Raw genomic sequence first — 15,864 nt, forward strand, 5'->3', positions numbered from 1 at the left:
AGCGAGCTGTTAAATAAACGAAACTGCAAGCGGTGGGATTGCTGGGATGCTCGACAGCACGGCACGGTGCGGTGGTCAGAAAATTGTCAATTTTTTTTAGCCGCACGATTCTATGAACGGCTTGGATCAGTTTGAGGATCTGGACCCTGATTGTGTGTGGGCTTCTTTATATTTATTTGGACTTATTATCTACTTTATTGGGCCATCCTCCCAAAGTGGACAAATAAAAGGGAGGAAATTAAACCAAAAAAAATAAAAATAAAAATAAAGGAAAGGGAAAAGGAAAAAGAAAGAACCAGACATTTATAGCGGATTATCTCTCCGCCGGAGGCTGTAACCGAAAATCGGCAGCAATGACGGAGGAGAGTGGCGCTAGGGTTTCCTCTGACGTGCCCAGCGATGATTCACAAACAAGGCAAAGGTGCCGTCTTTCTTGTCCCGCTAAAACCCTAATTCCTTTGTCTAATTTAAATTTCGTATTTTTATTAAACCCCAAGGATTTTTCTCTCGATTTTGTTCCTCCGCTTCAAAATTTTATTATTTTAGGGTTTTTTTCATGGATTGTAGATTTTTTTGCCCTTGTTCTGGTTGCATGGAGGGGTGTTTTAGGGTTTTTATTATCTTGGGAGCTTTCTCATGTTTGCAATTTTGGTGTTGCTGCTTGTGAAATTTGACTATCAATTTATTTATATTTGTAAAATATTGGGGAAAAATAATTTTAGAATATTTGACTTGAGCTACATTTTTGCTTAATTTTTTTTAACTGGTATTGGAATTGGAATTTTAAGGATGGAAGGATAAAATTTAAAGTTCATTACTTGAAATAGTTTGGGCATGATGTCTTGGCTTACTGATAAAGTTGCGCGGCCAGTAGCATTGTCGAAACCATGATCTCTATTGCCCAAAGTTGCTAAAGATAATTGAATTTCATTGTGTAGTTCAAGATGTCTAATTGCGGGAATTATGTTTGGGCGAGCTTGAGCTTGATCTTGTGCGTGTGTGATTGTCTATTTGTGTTTTAAATCATGTGGTTCACGAAAATATGTTAAACCTTTAGCACTTGGTACAGGAAGAAAAGAAAGTGGGATCAACCTGCAGCATCCTTGGTTTCAGCCGGTTTAGCAGTGCCTGGGGCTCTCCCAATGGGAAATGTGGGATTTCTTGGTGGGATTACAATTCCTGGCACAACTCCGGTTACTGGTGCTCTTTCGATGAATGCAATTGCGGCCAGCTATGCTACCATACCTCAGGCATATCAGGTACCTCTGATCCCGCCACAGACTGCCACGGTCATTCAGAAATTAATTCAAGTGAGTTCACTTTTGGGCATTTTCATTTTGCTTGAATTGTGCTGCATTTAGTTGGTATATGTGCATGAGGATTGGGAGAAACTTTCGCCATCCACTCATGATTTCTTAATTCTGGGGTATATGTTTTGTAAGCTGCCCCTGCCCCAGATGTTTTGGTTTTTTAATCTAATCCACTTATGATTTTATTGTTCTTTTCTTGCTCATAATTCAGTATTCCGATTGATTAGTTTCAAATTTCATTTTTGTTTTGTTCAATGACTTGCAATCTAGCCGAAGATTCAAGATGAGTTAATAATAGCACGAGAAATTGTTATTAACGATGCAGAGTCTTCAGTTCGCTACAAGTTGACAAAACGCCAAACACAGGAGGAGGTGTTTTTTGTTTTTCTTTTTCAAAATTTGTGTTTCCTAAGATATTTTATTTATTTTTGTTTGAAATGGATGGTTCTTTTCTTTGAGATTGATGGTGTATATTACTCGCAGATCCAAAAATGCACGGGAGCTGTGGTGATAACAAGGTTGGTTTGCTTTCAATGTCAGTTCAGTGCATTTATATTTGTTCGTTTTTCTTGCTCATAGTCATAGATACACATATAATGAATTGCCTTTACAGGGGAAAGTATCGTCCACCAAATTCATCAACTGATGGTGAAAAGCCACTATATCTTCATATATCTTCAGGGGCTCATGTAAGTCAATTAGCTTCATGATTTGGTTATAAAAGTGTACAATAGATTTGGCTGTTCTGAGAATTTCTTTTTGTCCATCCATGATTGGATTGTTTTTCTTAAATTATGTGGCATCATCATACACAAGTTATTTAAAATTTTTCTCATTTGTGTCAACTGTCAAGATTAGATAGTTAAACAAAGATCTCTATAATCGTAAACTTTAAGTCATATCCCCTTTTGAAAAACCTCCTATCTTAGCTATCTGTTAAAGTGTCCATCTTTAATAGAAATTTTCATGGACGAATTTTGATTTGGTTTCATCATAATCATGGCTTGCCAGTTAAAAGAGACAGCAGAACGTATTTTGGCAGTTGACCATGCTGCTGCCATGGTTGAAGAAATGCTGAAACAGGGTCAGAATCCGACTTTGAGCAATGGAGTGATGGTATTATTGCATTAAATGTCAGCTTTTATGTGGTATTTAAATTGATGGCATAAGTTCTCTAATGGAATTTGATTACTCAGGCACAAGGTACTTGTGTATATTTGGGCTTTGACGCAGATCCATCATTGAACATTGCAGCTCGTATACGTGGTCCAAATGTAAGTTACATTGTTCCTCCCTTTTTCACGTCTTATCAGTAACCTTAAAATTCTCTGGGTTCAGTGTGTTCTTCGTGGTTGATACTTTTCAACTCTCTTTCCATCTTTTCTCTTCCTTCCCATCATGCCTTCTCTTTTTCTCCATAGTGCTTGAATTTTGTTAGAACTGGATTTCAGTTTAGATTCTATAACCCTATGTTAGTTAGTGTAGCTCATTTAATTTGTGTCATTCTGGATATCATGTTGAAATTGCTTGTTTAATTGTGTGTTGTGCACATTTATTAATTATAACCTTCATGCTTGTAAGGATGGTTGATTTAATTCTTTCGAGCAATTTATTTAAAGTTTATTTTGCACATGATGGAGATACGTGATTCTAATGTTTGAAGCTTTCTCTGACATCTCCATACAATTGGGAGAAATTGTTTTTGTGTTGGTGGTGGTCCGATTTTGTATGTGCAGGACCAGTATATAAATCACATTATGAATGAAACAGGAGCAACTGTCTCACTCAGAGGGCGTGGTTCAGGAAATATTGAGAATATACATGGCGAAGGTTTCACCTTCTTTATGCATTATAATCTTATTACAAGCCTGTTGTTCCAGCACCGGGTTATTTTGTTGGTTATTGTTACGTATTTTCTCTTATTTTGCTTGCAGAAGGACAGCTACCGTTGCATTTATTCTTGTCAAGTAATAATTCAAAAAGTCTTGAAGATGCTAAGCTTTTGGCTGAAAATCTTTTAGATACAATCAGTGTAGAGTGTGGTGTCTCCAGGTAATTATTTTAATTGGTGGGCATTGCATGGTTAGAAGTGTTCAAGTGTTCTGACTTCTTACCTAATATGACAAAAGGCATGCTCTCTCCCTGTTTTCGTGATCTGTTACATTCATTTTGGGAAATGTATAGTGTGGTTTACCTGTATTCACAAACCTTTCATTATTTATCAATTAGACATATTCATCGTTTCTGCGTCTTATAAAAACATATTTGTTTCACCCAATACGTATAACTTAAATTTGTTATGGTAACAACTTTGAGTGTATGATTCTGCTCATTGCATGAATATCCGGTTTCCATTAGTTAGTTTGTTTTCTGCAGTAGCTTGTTCTTGGGTATTGTACATAACGTTTTGCCATTTTCTGTCATAGGGTTTCATCATCTAAGGTTTATAGTGCTGTTGCACCCCCACAGCAGGTATATAGTGCTGTTCCACCACCGCATCAGTTGGCCGGGGTTCAAAGTTCTGGAATTGAGGTAAAAGCAATTACAAGTTTGGTGTCTCCAACTGTGGGTGCTACACCAGCTCTGGCAGTTTCCTCTGCTGGAACTCCTGGTGTCGCTATTGTCTTTTCTCAAGGGACAGTATCTCAACCTGGAGGATTGTTGAACTGTGCGCAACCTCAGGCGAACATTGGTGGTTATCCCCAACCTCTATTATCTAGTGGAACAAGCTACAATGGATATGCAGGGATATATCCTAAAGTCACACCTTTGCAACAGGTTGCTCTGGCCCTTAGACAGTCATCTTCCCCTATCACTTCTACAGTTGCTCCCACAACATCAGCCCCAAGCACTGAACCAAAGGTGAATGTTACCTCTGGTTCTGAGAAGGAGAAACAGCCTCCACAAAGGCGGAAATTTCAGGAGTTACCAGTTGGTCCTGCAAAAGTCCATCAGGTACGAGTGCAAGCTCCTTGGTTGTTTGTCTTATTTGAGGGACACCCTTGTAGGGCTCATTCTGCATTGTATTTGATCCGAACTTTCTAGGCTTTGGGTCTTCCATCAATGACCATCATTGCAAAATCTCACTAAAATCCTCATCATGTGGCCACTCAGTTAAATGGTTATCATTTTAGTGTTTCTTGAAATATTGTGTTCGTGTATTTCTTTTGGTTAAACTATGTCATAATGGTTTTGGTTTGTCTAATTTTTTGCAAAGATGATCTTTGAGGGAATACCTAAAAAATAGACAGTTTGGATCATTGAAATAAAATTTGGAGCATGCCCCATAATGTGTCCTCTAAATAAGGTTATGTAAGGGATCCCCCAATAGAAAGGGACCTTAAAAGTAAATATGTAATTATACATGTACATGTAATTTACTAAACTTGGTCGAGTCCAAGTTTGTAGAATATAATTGCAGATAAATAAGTCAGAACAGGAAGTATTTCTTTAGGAATTTTCGTGAGTCGGGAAACAAGGGGCCTCTTTTCTTTATTTAGTTTTCTTAAGTTGGCTGCTATGAGGGGAGTCGTATTTCATGTTGATTGCATAATTTTTTGTTGAAAGCTTCTTCAGCCTTCATTAGTTAAGAAAACAAAGACCATTTGTGCTCACAGAAACACTGCTAACTCTAGGTTGAACGTGTTAATGCTAGGTCAATGTAAGGTCTCTTGCTCAGCCAGTTAACTGTACATATAATATATCTATATCTTAGCTTGGATACAGGAGAGACTAATTTGCCTAACATGACAGTGGTCATTGGGTGGCCTTCCCATCAATTTGACTAAAGATACCAAAAATGACCATGCTATTTTTTCCCCATGCATATATATACTTTTTAGTCATGTTGTGTTTTCTTCAGCAACAGCTTGATCATTTGGATAGATGGACGCTGATAAATGTTGCTTTTAGTTAATATTTTGTCATTGTAATGGAGTTGAATCTTGTACTGACTTGCAATGCTCGCTATTCCAGGTATTTTCTCTGACTTTCTATGAGGCCGATACTGAACCTCTCTATTGGGCCACTGGTCTGTATTTTTCACAGGGTTTTCATTTCGGTGGTGCCATTGGGGTTCACTTGTGGTTGGAGCTTTATTCTGCGGACTACTTAGACTTCTTGCTGTTTAGTTTAATGTCATATACTTAGGTTCAAGTTACAAGAATATATTTTGTTTTCTATTTGTCATAAGTCAATCCAGTGTTGGATTTCTTCATTACTTGACGAGCATCCTAGTGTTTCCTTCTTGTGCTGTCACCAGCAGCATGCACAGCCAAACTCCTCGAGAAGAGGTACCCCATCACAACCATTGCCAGCTTCACTTGGATTTCATGAGAACTCCATGGTTTCGATGATTCAAGAGTTTGAAATGCAAATTCTGAGCTACTGATACTTCCAGTTGCATTGGCTTAAAAGCGGCATTGGTGTTGATGGTTGAAAATTGGCTGTGGATGCTGGTGGGTGCCACTCATGGAATGTTTTTTCTGAAAGCAAAAGGTACTTGTACAGATCAAATTCCGTGGAGCCATTATTGATCTGTACTTGCTCATGGAATCTGTGGAGCAAGTATAGCTCTAGACTTGCTCATGAATATCCTTTTCCTTTGGTACTCTTCCAAGATGTAGTTCACAACTAACCTTCAATTACTACCTTTATGAACTTAGCCATTTAGAAATGTTAATATTACTGTGCCTTAAGAGAAACGTGATACGCATGTGGTTAAGCTATAGAACTGTTTGTAAACTTGTTCAATGATATGAAATCATTTTTTGGATTAATTTTCTTAGTTGCAACTATTAATCTTTAGATTATTGCACCTTTTTTTTTCACATAAACATTCACTTTTTTCTGGTTATTGAGCTGTTAGTTTTTGTTTTTGGTTTCTTTTCTCCCTAACTGACTGCAGGATTTGGGTGTGAGAAATGTATCCACGATGCCAGCTCCAAAGAAATTGGTCCAGCCGGCATCAAATGGAATGCCACCTCCCCCACCTAGAACCATGCCTCCTCCTCCACCTCCACCAAAATTTACATCATCAACACAGGCTGTTAAAGTGCTTGACAAGAACATTGCTCTGAAGAAACCAAAACCTGATAATGTTCCGGGTAAGCATGAGCTATGAGTTGATGGGATTAGAAAGGTTATTCGTGTGTGTCCATGGGCGGGGGTGGGAATTAGAAAAATGGTGGAATTGTTTGTTGTCTGCTCATTTCTTGAATTATGTTTTGATTAACTAATGATGTATGGAGATCTGAAATGTTTTGGGTTTTTCAGATACTCTGGTCAAGCTAATGGAATATGGTGACGATGAAGATGATGACGATGAGGAAACTAATGAAGAATTACCTAATAACAACTCCGTTCCAGTGACAGCTCGAAAGCCTTTCTGGGCCTTATGAGTTACCAATTAGCATAAACTGGTCAGTTCTCGGCAACAAACTAATGTCTCCTGCTCAGAATTTCTGAAAATACATGCCAATGAATAGACTATCCACCAGTGCGGTGGGCTAACATCGACATTAGAAAGTTAAAAGGCAATGGGTTTTTAATGTTTTGTGTTTTTGCAAATTCAAGATGTGCTGCTCTCGGCGTCATTAGAGTGAATGGTAATAGTTTTTATGTGTTGTAGTTTACTGGGTAGTTTTGATTAGATAGATAGCTTGTGAGTATAACATTCGCTGCCAACGGTTACATAAAGAATCATTAAGATCGAAGATGTGTGTCGATATGATATGAATTCACGATGAATTTTCCGCGGTTTTGTATTTGCCTTTCAACATAATTCATGTTCTGTTCGAAACAATGCAGTTGAAGAATAAATACCCTTTTAATTACGCATTTGCATATTTGAAACCTTGGATAGAACAAACTGAATCTGTCCAGTTGAAGTGGCTTTTTCCAGGATTTGACTATTTTCGACTAATCGAGACCATAATCCCTTTTACGAAAAGGGATTTCTGAGCTTTCTTTTATCTTTTCGTGCATACCAATGTTTATTTCTGGTCGTCTGAATGAATAAAATAAATAAGGACGTGCAAAAACAGAGAGACAAATAAAACCTAAATTGTCGGCAAGGAGAAATTTTTAGCTTCGGCTTTTGACCGAACCATGTCACTGGTCACCCATCCAATCATTGATACAACGGTCCAGTCCCTCTTGTCTGACGGGTGCAACCGATCTCATGCGGGTTCTACCACCTCGTCATGTGTTAGTACACAGCTGGCGGATACAAGAACTTCTCCATGACACGAGACAAATAAAGGTTAGATCAAGCAGTTTGTATGGGGTCTTGGGAGGCTTGACTCAGACCTTAGAGCCCCATAGGGCTTCTTCTCAGCCACAAAAATAAGAGAAATGGCAGCTCTCCATCAATGTCCCTAACCACCGCTAGGGACTACCATTACCTTGAATTGATGGCATTTCCTAACAAAAGCAAACTTTTCCGGGGACCTACATGTAATAAAAGTTAGCAGCCCGGTCCTGTCAAATGTCAGTTGGCAAATTATGTCAACCTGGACTGGACGAAAAAATGAAATACATTGCGACCAGAAGCTTGCGACTCCATTTTGACAAGTCTTGCTGAACAATCTTACCACGACTTGGACCTCGACTTCGAGAGGAAAACGGGAAATGCAGTCGGAAATATGTTCACGTAACTCTGTCTCACTCGTCATGCAACTTCCTTTACCTTGTCTATGATATCTTGTTTGTGAGTAAAACGCTTGCTCAATTGATGAGTGAGATAGAGACAAGGGTGTGTATCTTGGTTAAATGGAAAGTAGCTCCCCAACTTCAAATACATTAAACGTTCAGGCCTTTCTAGAGAAATTTTTTGTGCAACCTGTGATTTATCACTATATGTCTATCTCACGCATCATGTGATCTGACGATGAATCGCTAATTACACGAGAATTTCTTCTTTCTATCACTTTCTGAAACTTTAACCTTGGTATTGTAGTTTTGAGTTTGCAGCAGCAGCTGAAGCAGAGAGGACTAATCACAGAGTCACCACCCAAATTTGACAAACTTCAAAAAAAAAAAAGAAGAGAAACAGATTCACCAAAAGCACATAAAATTTCGAATGAAATTCTACTTCATTCATTCAATCTTATATCAGTTATGACATCCAATGCAGAGGTCACAAAAGTGAACCGGATTCATCAAATAACAACGTTACACACACGAAAACATACATGAGCAGCAGAGGGGAACGTAAAATCAAAATATGTCGTCTGCTGTAAATAATAACAAGACAATGGTGACTACACCATCTACTTTGCTGTCACCTCCTGCTGGAATTTTGTAATGATTTCGGGGATCCCTCTAAGAGATCCAAGAGGTAATTCTGCAAATCGTCCGCACTGTACTTGATGAGCTTGTCACTTATGTCATTCGAATGTCTTCCCACGAATGTCCTATAAGCTTGGATTACATTCAGGGACGCTGCGACTTGCACATCTTCTCGAAGCTGAGGATCCGGAATGAGCCACGTTGTTTGGCTCTTGTAGATCTCCTCGAACGCAAGATAAAAGCTGCGGAGCCTTTCCTTGAGGAGGGTTTTTGAGACAGAATTTGAACCGGGATTTTGAATGCCCTCCTCTTTGAGTAAATTAAGGATGGAACTCCAACTAGATCTCTGGTAGTTCATAGCGTGCTGTTGAACTTTCCCGTTGCACTTTCTAAGCCAGCTGTCTCCAAAAATGAGCCTCAGTTCATCCCCCTTAACCTTCTGAGCCATGTAACGTAGATTGTTCATCAAAAATACGTGTTGCAAGGAAGGATCCTTATATAACCTGGACTTCTCATCAAGGTTGCCTTCCAGAGTTGAAGTAAGTGATCGGAACTGGCGAACCATTAGGGAAATTCTGCCTGGAGAATCAGTGGCTTTGTTTTCCTCTTCTGAGGTAGGACTCGTGTCAGGAGACAGCAAAACGGAATCAGCATCATCGCTCTCCTCGAAGAGAAAATGAAAAGTCTCTCCATAGTCTGTGAGAGTCCTCAAGTAATTCATCACATATCTGGTGAGAGGATGTACTCCTCCTCCAGCAACAGGGTAAGTTGAGGGGTTTGATGCAATGGCGCTCTCGAATTCACTAAATGTCGACTTCACAGACTCACCCAATTTCATCAGAACCTCATGACACTCAATTCTTATAGAAGAACCAGCCTCGTCCGCATATAAAGCATCTATATCGGGAAGAACATCTGCAAGCACCTCATACATGTCAAGAATGCGGAACAACTTTTCTGGTTGGTGGGGGCCAATAGACATGGCTTCACCAAAATTTAGAAGCTGCAGCATTGAAGCCTTTGATGCCTCAACAAAACAATCCAAATAAATCGGTCCCAGCTCCCCAAAAATCTGATCGCTGAGCGATTTCTCGCTAGGTAGATAAACTCGCACGAAGATCTTCATACCCCAGACCCATCTTCTGATTTTGGAATTCAAGCAGCCCCACTCCATCTTCAGCACATCCTCAATACTCAGCTTCTGGATTTCGAGAATGGAGAGGCACTCATCCAATGCCTCCTTTCGGATGATGCTATAAGCTTGCGTACATTCCTGAACATAATTGCAATTGAACATCAAATTTGCAATGCCGCTGAGCTCAGGAACTACATCGGGATGAACCAAATCAATGATGACTTCCTCAGACGCTCTGCTAACACTATCCCTTCGAAGTGAGTCCTCAATCGAATCATCCCCAAAAGAGATTATCGAGCTTCCATCCATAATATCCTCTTCACAAGAACGAAAAGACATGTGCTCGGGTTCAAAGGGTTGCCTGTTCTGAACAAGCATGTGCTTGAACTCTTCCTCTAGCCTAGCCATTGCTGTCTGAAGAACATCATGAGCTCTATGCAACACCTCGCACTCTTCATCATTTTTATCCAAACACGACGCTTCCAATCTTTCGATCAACCTCCGAGCCTCCTCCACAGCCTTGACATACTCCAGAGACTCATTCGGACTCGAATCCCATATCATACACTGATCAGCCTCCCACCTCATGATCCTCTCCTGAATCGAATTAAGGCGATCTGCCACCTCAGTTACCTTCTCATCAGTTCTCTCACCGCGTCTGAACATGCTGGACAATTGGCTGCCAAGATTAGCCAGAACCTCCCTTTCACCATCTGTAAAGTTCTTCTTCGACCCCAATGCCCTCGCTATTTTCTTCGCCGAAGCAATCAAATCGCATTCTCCTTCCATTTCCGGGTTCACAGATTTACAATCCCCCAAAACCATACAATAAACACACCCAGAAATGAACCAACAAATCCAACTCAAATCTTTCCGGTTTTCGGATCAAGAACAAGAGTTGAACTTCAGGCCCTTCCTAGTTCAAAATCCACCACTGTATAAGAAACAACTTCAGCAATTGAACCAAAACCCTCCAATTTCTTCCAAAATTCAGAAAAGTAAAAGATACCCCTTTGGTGAAACAACTCCAAAATCAATACTTTTGAATCCACTCAAGTAGTCTATGTTGAAAACTGGCAAAAACCCAACGAACAACACTCCAAAAACCAAGTAGGAATCCAAAAGGCGGCTGAGGATGAGAAAAGCACGGCAAACAGAAGGACCAATCTTTTTGTTGTCAAATTAGAAAAAAAATAATATTTTATTATTAAATTAGGAAAAAAACCAATATTTTATTGTTAAATTAGGAAAAAGGACCCATCTTTTCAAAAAGTTGGTCATCAGTTGCAAATGGAAACCACCATAAACAATAAGGTGCAGAAAATCCCAAAGTTGAACAGAAAAAAGCAAATTAACAGCGGAAAAAATGCTTACCTATTTCTCTTCGCAGGATTCAAACTTTTTGCAGGTTGCAGATTTGCAATACGTACAAAAAGGGAGAACAAAGAGACCCCAAAATTCAGCTTTAAAAATGGTTGAAGCAAAAGATCTGGCAGCCAGTAACAGCAGTCAAGAAACTGTGCGGATATAACGGCGTAATTTTCTTTCAGGAAAATACAAAGAAGCCCAACTTTCTCGGATAATTTTGGGTTCTATACTTTTCTCCAATTGAAATCTTTGGACTTTATTGTTTTTATTTTAATACCACCACTTGGGGCTTGGATGCTTTGACCTTCTCGGTTTGAGTCTACCGTCTAACTTGTATGCAGACTACAATGCTTAACAAAGAATATTATCAACGACCTATTTGAAAACTGAATATTGAATATGTGACCTATTATTTTATGTATTATTTAGAAGATATGGATTTACTCTTAATTTCTATGTTCGTGTTTTTGAATTGAGAGATTTAAACCACTTAATCTTAATCGTAAGACTTTTATTAGTCATTACACTGATGTATTTCACAAAAATTCAAAAAATTTGAACAGTTCGGATCTTTTTCTCTTTTAAACAATCTAAATTTCTCAATCCGCGACTCCGAATGTAGAGATCTGGATTACAAGTATAATACTAGTCTTTTAATTTTTCCATAAAGATAAAAATATAGTATAAAGTTACTCAGTTGCCATGGTGGTGTCTCCACTTCCCATGTGGACAATATTTATTAAAGCCGTCCATTTCACATATTTCGATTTATTTTGATAAATCACACCTACCAACTTCTTGTGCTTGAAGAAAATTTCCACAAACCAAAAACCTCTGCTTTACTATATTTTTGAAAACTTATATAACTAGTTTTCGTTTACATAATTCATGCCAAATTAATTTTTAAAAATAATACTAGAGTCATCAAAATTAGTTATTAAATTTGTTCATTAATTGGTTTGTTAATATTAATGTGTATATTAATATTCTAATTAATGTACTCGAGATTGGTAGTTTCCACTGCATGTTTAGAATTGAGCCCTGAGATTTAACGGCGGACTTAAAAAACAAACTACAAAGGCTTTAATAATTAGATTTCTCGTAATAGATTCAAATTAATTAAATAATGACATCATTTTGCAAACAAAATTCAATGAAATTTCTTTGTTAGTTTAAATTTGCGTACATACTACATTCATATTTGCGTAGTTTTTTTTTATTTTTTTATTTTTTTATTTTTAAATGCTTATGTTTTCTGCTACATTTGAATAATTCATTAAAATACTAATTTTTAAAATCAAACATAACGCATATTAACACTTGCGAGTGTACATACTTTTCACACATGAATGTTTCACATATTTTTCAAGAAAGCTATATCATCATACTTTTAACATACTATAACTATCTCGTATTACCAAAACTAGTGGTACTCAATTTTATAGCGTAAGGTACTTGTATTTCTTTCTAAAACAAAGTGGTATTCATTTTTATTTGTAAGTGAGAGGTTTTAGGTTCGATTCTCGCCAAAAGATAAATTTGAACTATATTATTGAAATTTCATCTTGACAATTAAGTATGCAAATAGTTTCGGATTGAATTGAATCTTTGTAGAGATGATCTATAAGGTACAATTTTAAAAAATAGACAGTTCAGATTGTTGAAGTTAACTGTAGAGTAAGTCCTGCAACTAGTCCTCATTTTTTAAAAATAATGTGGTTCCCATCCCTTATATATATTTTTTCTTTTCTGTTTTGTTCGTTTTGTCAAACAAAGTATCTTCTTTCCTTCCAGAAGACAACCTTTTGAATAACTTTTGAATGAGAAAAGGAGAAGTCATTCTTGTCCTCTAAAAATGTTTTGCTTCCAACCAAACTCAAAAAGTCCCAGTCAACCTCCAAATTCATGAATTTGTAATGTCACACCAAAGACATTTCTAAGATGCAAGTGTATGAAATCCAAATGAAGTTCCAACCGAATAGTACATATTGAAAGAGAAGTGCTGTTTTTTTTTTTCACCTAGTTTTATATCTGCACTATTTTTTAATAATTTTTATTTATTACAAGTTCACTTATCTATAAAATGACCGATAATGACTTTAAAAGATATATAATACAAATAGATTGGATATGGAAAGGTAACAGGTTTTCTAGACCTACACTAAATTTTGAAAGAAATGGACAATAAGTAAGCCGAATTTGCAAAAAAGGCATAAAGCATGAGGATATAAGGAATTCTAAAATGAAAAAGTGTGTATGCCCTTTCCAATTATAGGGTAAGAAAAAAGGCATAAAGCATGAGGATATAAGGAATTCTAAAATGAAAAAGTGTGTATGCCCTTTCCAATTATAGGGTAAGAAACTAAAAATCGATGATGATTTGATATTTATGGTAGTTATTGGAGTGCATAATCACACATCAACAGAGCATTTTAAAGGTTATTCATTTACTAGTAGATTATTGTCGAAGGATATTTTGTTGTTGGGGAAATAACATTTCAATTTTTTTAGAAATAATAGTGGGGGGAGAAATAGCATATTAAATATTATTTTAGGAATAATAGTGGGTTTAAAACTAACCTTTTAATTTTTTTTTTTTTTTTACTTTTATATGGTTGGTTGGATTATAATGTGAATGGCACACTGAGTGAGTCTAGCAGCTCTATAGTTCACCACAACATCCCATGAAATATTGGTTGTGATAATGTGCTGCAGATGCAAGATATGTTACTTAATTTAATTAGCATACAGCTAATTGGACAAGGGCCAAGTTTTTAGAATCCCCTTCTCCCCAAAGAAAACCCAAAATTTTAACTAGAAAACCAACTATTTAATTAAACCTATAGATAATTACAATTAACCACAGTAAATGGTCCAGTAATAAGGGCACAGACTATGGTTCCCCAATAAACAAAAAAATGTGCGAGGTTCCAAATTCAATGCTCCGAGCTGGTGAGTCTGTTTGACTGTAGCCACGGGTACTTAGTGAAATTCCCCATAGCCTATTTGGGCCCGGAAATGATGGATAATCGTGACTTACCACCAGTTGTCCCTCTTTTTTAAAAATAAAAGAAAAAAAATAGATAATTACAATTATAACACTATCTAGGTTAATTTATATGAGAATCTTTCAGTAATTAATTTCCATCACTAATGGTTTGACTATAACTTATTCAGATTAATATAAAAGGTAATGCTAGGGAGATCGAATTTTTAACCAAATTTTGTAAACTTAATGATGTAGTTGTTGATGATTGAATTATTATTTAAGTGTTAATTAACGTACTTATTTCTTATTAGTGACACATAATTTGATTTTCAAATTTGGTTTAAAAATTTGATCTCCCTGACATTATCCTAATATAAATGTAGCAAACGAACTTTGTTTCGTTTCCACACTTAAGGATTGGATTCAATCAACACCACGACATAGTCAAGGAGTGGCGCTTTAGTTACCAGCGAATGCTTCCCCCTCGAGTTTCCGGTCCAATTTTACATGCAAATGGGAATCGGCAGTCGCTTCAATTTAAAGAATTTTCATTACTTAAGCTTTATAAGGTTACTTATAATGTAATGGAAAAAAGCATCCAAGAACAACACAACAACGGGGTTTGTCTCAATTCTCAATTTTAATGTAATGGAAAAAATTGGTTATAAACAATTTGGAAAGTTAAGAAGTGCTTTATTGGCTTAACTCATTTGTTTATGCAATATATGCCTATATATGGGTATTCATGGTTATAGAAACTATATATTGGTGCTAATCTTTGAAAAGGTTGCAGAAGATCTTGTCAAGCTTCAAGATTTACAGTGTGAAATGCACGATTCGATGGGGCCGAAGAAAAGAAAATATATTTACAAAAGCTTTTGCTCCTCCAAACCCCTTGAGTAATATTACTTCATCAATGACGAAACCCTACTTTATGTTGAACAAATAGGTTGGGCTAATTATAATTGTAGTTATGAGAAGAAGACCTATAAGAAAATTGTTAAAATATCTTCAATTGGAGGTGAAAAATGCATTAAGTTAAGGTATGTTGTATTTTTGGTTTGCTGAAAAATTCTTTAATAGACGAGATATAAAAAACTATTTTGGTCGAAAAATGTAAATAAAGATGTAACTTTACATCCTTTGAAGGTCGGTGTCGTCAGTCAAAGAGAAAAATGTAAATAGAATACATCTCTCCTATTGAAGATGATATTCATAAGCCTCACAATAGGATAACAATAATATGGTTTAAATTCGTCTTTAACGAAAATTGAACATAAGACCTCATTACAAGTGAAGAAGAATATCACTAGACCATAGTACTAAGTGACATCGACAAAGAGGTTATTTGAGGGAGATTGTTAAGAGTTGTATGATTTAATGTTCCGGAAGCGTCTACTGTTGTCAATAACGGGATTACATGTTATGGTACAAACGGGTCAAAATAACCCATTAAAGTACTGGCAATAACGCGAATGACGCATCGAATATTAACATCATCAATAACATGCACCTCATCCATTGAAACTCACTTGTGTACCAAGTTCGGGCGACCCGAAACTATGGATCCACTTCTGCAGAGCTTTGCATGTTTGCCAAATGGGCCTCCTCATCTGAAAATCACTTGCGTACATAGCAACAAAGCTCTTTTGGATAAGTTGAGCCCAAAACTTGTGAAGGAGACAAGAGTCCTTACACATTCCCTTACAACATAACCCACTAAATCGTTCGTCTCAATTCTCAATTTACATTTTGTTTAGCCCAGCAACACG

The 15,864-nt window shown here is 37.0% G+C and overlaps 2 protein-coding genes across 6 annotated transcripts; one reads left to right on the plus strand and one right to left on the minus strand.

Annotated features, from left to right (window-relative positions):
• The first annotated feature begins 280 nt into the window (after window positions 1-280).
• LOC137739160 (protein RIK) lies at window positions 281-7,141 on the plus strand. 4 transcript variants are annotated; one of them, XM_068478671.1, is made up of 12 exons: window positions 281-421; window positions 1,070-1,310; window positions 1,581-1,682; window positions 1,794-1,828; window positions 1,924-1,999; window positions 2,322-2,426; window positions 2,507-2,584; window positions 3,047-3,140; window positions 3,245-3,362; window positions 3,737-4,265; window positions 6,217-6,415; window positions 6,585-7,141. In XM_068478671.1, exons 1-12 carry the CDS (start codon window positions 354-356, stop codon window positions 6,707-6,709), a joined length of 1,770 nt encoding a protein of 589 aa, XP_068334772.1. In that variant the 5' UTR covers window positions 281-353; the 3' UTR covers window positions 6,710-7,141. The 4 variants fall into 4 exon arrangements, with proteins under 4 accessions (XP_068334772.1, XP_068334773.1, XP_068334774.1 ...); XM_068478672.1 differs by having other exon boundaries at window positions 1,070-1,259; XM_068478673.1 differs by lacking the exon at window positions 6,585-7,141 and having other exon boundaries at window positions 5,286-6,244.
• Window positions 7,142-8,413: 1,272 nt separating this feature from the next.
• LOC137739745 (exocyst complex component EXO70E2-like) lies at window positions 8,414-11,411 on the minus strand. 2 transcript variants are annotated; one of them, XM_068479435.1, is made up of 2 exons: window positions 11,110-11,411; window positions 8,414-10,669 (listed from the first exon to the last, which is right to left on the minus strand). In XM_068479435.1, exon 2 carries the CDS (start codon window positions 10,558-10,560, stop codon window positions 8,593-8,595), a length of 1,968 nt encoding a protein of 655 aa, XP_068335536.1. In that variant the 5' UTR covers window positions 10,561-10,669; window positions 11,110-11,411; the 3' UTR covers window positions 8,414-8,592. The 2 variants fall into 2 exon arrangements, with proteins under 2 accessions (XP_068335536.1, XP_068335535.1); XM_068479434.1 differs by having other exon boundaries at window positions 8,414-10,902.
• Between the last annotated feature and the right edge of the window lie 4,453 nt (window positions 11,412-15,864).

This window comes from Pyrus communis, chromosome 7, assembly GCF_963583255.1.
Source record: "Pyrus communis chromosome 7, drPyrComm1.1, whole genome shotgun sequence".
Classification (NCBI taxonomy): domain Eukaryota; kingdom Viridiplantae; phylum Streptophyta; class Magnoliopsida; order Rosales; family Rosaceae; genus Pyrus; species Pyrus communis.

Excerpts from the sequence above, each read along its gene's own strand:
- LOC137739160 (XM_068478671.1), top strand. The coding sequence starts at position 354 with ATGACGGAGGAGAGTGGCGCTAGGGTTTCCTCTGACGTGCCCAGCGAT. Across the intron at positions 1,311-1,580 it reads TCATTCAGAAATTAATTCAA|CCGAAGATTCAAGATGAGTT; the intron begins GTGAGTTCACTT and ends CTTGCAATCTAG. Across the intron at positions 3,363-3,736 it reads GTAGAGTGTGGTGTCTCCAG|GGTTTCATCATCTAAGGTTT; the intron begins GTAATTATTTTA and ends TTTCTGTCATAG.
- LOC137739745 (XM_068479435.1), bottom strand. The coding sequence starts at position 10,560 with ATGGTTTTGGGGGATTGTAAATCTGTGAACCCGGAAATGGAAGGAGAA.